This window comes from Puccinia triticina, chromosome 11A, assembly GCF_026914185.1.
Source record: "Puccinia triticina chromosome 11A, complete sequence".
In the NCBI taxonomy this organism is placed as follows: domain Eukaryota; kingdom Fungi; phylum Basidiomycota; class Pucciniomycetes; order Pucciniales; family Pucciniaceae; genus Puccinia; species Puccinia triticina.
The window spans coordinates 3,678,359-3,682,920 of record NC_070568.1 but is presented as its reverse complement, the minus strand read 5'-3'; the positions used below and the strand labels follow the sequence as shown (position 1 = coordinate 3,682,920).

General features: G+C 54.8%; 2 protein-coding genes across 2 annotated transcripts; both read left to right on the top strand.

The window, feature by feature from the left end:
• On the top strand, positions 1-1,909 carry PtA15_11A354 (uncharacterized protein; the record flags this gene model as incomplete). The annotated part of the gene is made up of 7 exons (XM_053161254.1): positions 1-179; positions 258-292; positions 363-943; positions 1,009-1,491; positions 1,558-1,677; positions 1,755-1,819; positions 1,885-1,909. The coding sequence occupies 7 exons, from the start codon at positions 1-3 to the stop codon at positions 1,907-1,909; spliced, it is 1,488 nt and encodes a 495-aa protein (XP_053025219.1).
• A 1,134-nt stretch (positions 1,910-3,043) lies between these two features.
• On the top strand, positions 3,044-4,562 carry PtA15_11A353 (uncharacterized protein; the record flags this gene model as incomplete). The annotated part of the gene is made up of 4 exons (XM_053161253.1): positions 3,044-3,373; positions 3,488-3,776; positions 3,887-3,943; positions 4,018-4,562. The coding sequence occupies 4 exons, from the start codon at positions 3,044-3,046 to the stop codon at positions 4,560-4,562; spliced, it is 1,221 nt and encodes a 406-aa protein (XP_053025218.1).

The following is a 4,562-nucleotide window of genomic DNA, read 5'->3' as shown; positions in this document are numbered from 1 at the left end:
ATGATCAGAGCACGACCATCCCAGTACCAGCTACGAACACTCCTAAGGGCACACTCCCCAGCAGCATACGCACGCAGCCCCGCCCTCATCGCCCCCCCAGCAGCCGCCCGCCCCCTCTCCACCCGACCCGCGATCCACTTCCACGCCGACTTGAAATCAGACTGCCGATTGGCGCACTCGTCAGTCAACCACTCCATCTCATCACAACAACAACAGCCCAAAAAACTCATCCGTTTTCTGCTATACAACATATCCAGGATTCGATCATTTCATTCCACAGGATGCAACCCAGGTCAGGAAGACGTGCCCAGAAATGCAGCTGACTTGACACCCCCGCTGACACACGGCACATCTCGCAACAGTCGAGACGGTCAAGGTGCCCCAGATGGCCGAATCGATCTCGGAAGGCACGCTGAAACAGTGGCTCAAGAAGACGGGAGACTACGTCAAGGTGGACGAGGAGGTGGCGACGATCGAGACGGACAAGATCGATGTGAGTGTGAATGCGCCCAAGGCGGGCAAGATTGTGGAGACGATGGCGAGCGAGGAGGACACGGTGACGGTGGGCCAGGATCTGTTCAAGCTCGAGCCCGGGGAAGGGCCGTCTGGAGAGCAGGAGGCCCCGAAAGCCAGCAGCACCGCCCCCCCTGACTCGGAACTCCCCGCGGGAGCCAAGGACGAGAAGCACGCGAAGGAAGCCGCCCAGGCGGCCCCCGACAGAACGCCCACGCCGGCCAAATCCGACGACGCCGCCCAGAAATCTTCGCACGACCGTAAGCGCTGGTCGGACGTCGAGGTCGAAAACAAGGAACGCACCCCGCGCAGGGCCGAGCCCCAAGTCACGGAATCCAAGCTGCCCCAGGGCAGAACCGACTTCGACGGGAAAGCGGTCGGCGAGACCCAGGCCAGCAGACCCGCCCTGTTCGATCGCACCGAGCGCCGAGTAAGAGATCCTCCCCTCGTCCCATGGACCAGGATGCTGACCCAGACTGCTGTGGATGTGTGCAGGTGAAGATGAGCCGGATGAGGAGCCGGATTTCGGAGCGACTGAAGCAGTCGCAAAACACGGCGGCCTCGTTGACGACGTTCAACGAGATCGACATGACGTCGCTGATGGAGATGCGCAAGCTGTACAAGGACGGGGTGCTGAAGGAGCGCGGGGTCAAGCTGGGGTTCATGTCGGCGTTTGCCCGGGCGGCCTGTCTGGCGCTGAAGGAGATCCCGGGCGCGAATGCGTCGATCGAGGGCCCCGGGCCGGGTGACCAGATCGTCTACCGCGACTACGTCGACCTCTCCGTCGCCGTCGCCACGCCCAAGGGCCTCGTCACCCCCGTCGTCCGCAACGCCGAGAGCCTCGGCTTCGTCGACATCGAGCTCGAAATCGCCCGTCTCGGCGCCAAGGCCAAGGACAACAAGCTCTCGCTCGAGGACATGGCCGGCGGCACGTTCACGATCTCCAACGGCGGCGTCTTCGGCTCCCTCTATGGCACCGTACATCTTTCCCCCCCTCCCTCCCCCCCCCAAAAAAAACACCTCACTGACTCTTCCCCTTGATAGCCGATCATCAACTTGCCCCAATCCGCCGTCCTCGGCATGCACGCCATCAAAGACACCCCGGTCGTCAGGAACGGGCAGATCGTCATCCGTCCCATCATGATCGTCGCGCTCACCTACGACGTCAGCCTGCCCTCCCCCCCCCCCCCCCCCCCTCCGTCTTTCCTCCCGTCGACTGATCGCTGTGCTCTCTCCTCTAGCATCGCATCCTCGACGGCCGCGAAGCCGTCACGTTCTTGGTCAGGATCAAGGAATACATCGAAGAGTCCGTCCCGCCCTTCCCTCTTCATCCTCACCCATAGAACTGACATTTCCGTTCCGCTTGCACAGTCCCCGCAAGATGTTGCTCAGCTAAAAAAACACACCCATCTCTCTTATCATCATCATCATCTCTCTCTTATACGTACATGTATAGAATGAAATCCAGTCTACATACTTTCATATACATACTCGCTTTTTCTGTGTTTAAGTCCCCCCGTCCCTGTCTAGTTTTTGGAAGAAAAAAAGAAGAAATGCTTTTATATGTCTGTCTGCAAGTGCGACTGTGCAATATGACCATCGTCAGTCTTGTCGTTGTACCTCCATCGTCTGGGTCTAACACAGGGATGATGGTGCAGAGAGAGCCCTGGCTGCACACACTTCCTTCGTTTCTATGGCCTCTGAACTGCGCTTGTTTGGCTGGGTTTGCGCAGAGAAGGGGGGGTGGAGTGCTGAGTATCGGGGAGGAGGGCGTGCACTCCTCGCCACCGACAATCCCATCTCCGCCGTTGATGGCCCGTGTAAGCGGCGAGCTTGGAAAGGAGCCCACAGCCGGCGAAGTTCTGCAAGAAACACAGACCCCGGCCGGCAGCGAAAGGCAGGAAGGACGAAGTGCGTGCCCGTGGACATCCGCGGCCTCGGCTGACGGCCCTGGCTTTCTGTCCCCTGGATGCCGCTGGTTCTCGGGCCCAAGGCGAGCGACGCGATGACGCAACGCATCGATCTTCGCTCTGCTGTTGCGCCATGTCGATCAAGGTCGAATGGTCTACGCCGAGCCGCCCGGCTATGCGCTGCTTCGAGTTTCCAGCGGTCGACGCAGATTCACCATGTCTCTTTGCGCTGACTCTTTTTTTGGCTCTTTCAGGACTTCAAACTTAGGCTACCGCTCCTGCTTGCATTTCCTCATTTCCTTGGTGATCATTGATGAGTCTCTCGACAATCTTGAAGCAAATCACATCAGGAACTTCTGGAAAGATATTTGGACATGTTGCCAATCCACGTCCCATGTTCCTGATGACATGTGTTCCCCAGAAACATCCCACTGCAATCACGAGGAAGGCCACAGACGGAGCACAGCGGCCCCTGGAGTGCCGCGTGAGGTTTAAAGCGACCAATCTCGGCAAAGATCAAGTGGAGGGGATTATGAGAAACACCTGGACAGCTTGGCGCTATCTATTCCTAATCAACCACGACATTCAGTTAAGAGCGCTGCAGTCGAGCCAACCTACTGATGCCCGCCCATCCACATGGCTCAGGGATGGCTTTTGAGTGCCGGTGTGAAGTAGCAGGATGCTTACCTGATTCACAATATGCAGAAGAGGAGCAGTGTCACCGGCTTCCTTCGGCATCAAATCAACGCAGGACACACGTGCCGGTCCATCCGAGACTCGCCGCCATCGGTTCCAACTACTCGTTACACCGAATCGCCGCTCCATCGACTGTCTCTACCCTCCAGGACATGTTGACTGGGCGAGCGGAGGAGGCAGCTGGGTGTGAGCAACAGCCGTTGCATCGACCCGCTCAACCCCAGGACAGTCGACCAGATGCAGTAGCAGTACCAGTAACAGTAGCAATCTAGCAGCTTAGCAAATGTAGTGGCTTTTTTGAACGTCTTGCCACGAATCTGTCATCAATGCCGAAACAGATCAAGCTCTTCGAATTATATATATGACAGATAGCCTCTACCAAAGCTTTGGTCAGTTGTCTCCACCACTCCACAAGCCAGATCCAAAATATGCGCCATTGGCGAGGCATCGCCTTTGTTATATGCGGTTTACACGCCGTCCACTCCTCGATAGTCCATAAGATGGGAATCAAAAGCCCGCAATCGAATGAGGTCATGGGCACGACAATCGCAAATGGCGTGCATTCCGATACCGATAGTTGGAAAACCTCGAAGGCTCTCAAACGTTCTCGAGAGGACTCAAGTGTCATGAACGACTCACGTCCACCATCTTGCGAAGGTAGGAACGGACTTCTGCTGTTGACTTCCTCCTCCGGAGTATATCAATTACACTTTCCCATTTGGCTGCACAAAGCTGATGATATTTCTCTGTGGTTCATCTTGTAACAGCATCACAGCTCAAATATCCTGCCATTTCTGAAAATAAGAATACCAGAAACAAAATTGGTCAGTACCTCAACATAGCACTTTTTACCCGCACATTTACTCACACATTCCAATGTTTTTTTTTTGTGATAAAGATGCTGTACAAAAGGTTCGCAAGTGTTCCAAGGAAACTTTGGCCAATTTCAATAAATGGAAAGCTGCCATCTTGAAATTGAAAAGAGCTCGTGGTAGCAGGCTTGAACTCCAAAGAAAGATTGAAGTCCTTATAAGATCAGTCTCAAAGCTTTTTGAGCATAGAATCACGGAGCTGGAAGGACATCCAGCCAATCTCCCCGATTCAATGCTCCAGATATGGCTCAGCTCTGTTGGAGACATTGACCGGATTTGGGAGTCATTTGAACCAAGGAATTCGCAACCAGCAAGATTGTTGATCAAGAAGGGAGTTGATCTGATGATCCAATTCTTTGTTGACCTACAGCGGTTCGAAATCGTCCCAGACGGGCGCCTCTCTCATTTCTTAAACAAGGAGAACCAAGGAAAACTTATTGCATCTTACGCTATCAACGGATTCCTAAGATTCCCGTTGACTTTGGCTGATGTCTATACAAACTTTAATGTACGACTGAGCCTCCAGGAGGGCCCTGCAACAAAGAAAGTGGGAGAACTTCTGCAATGTTAG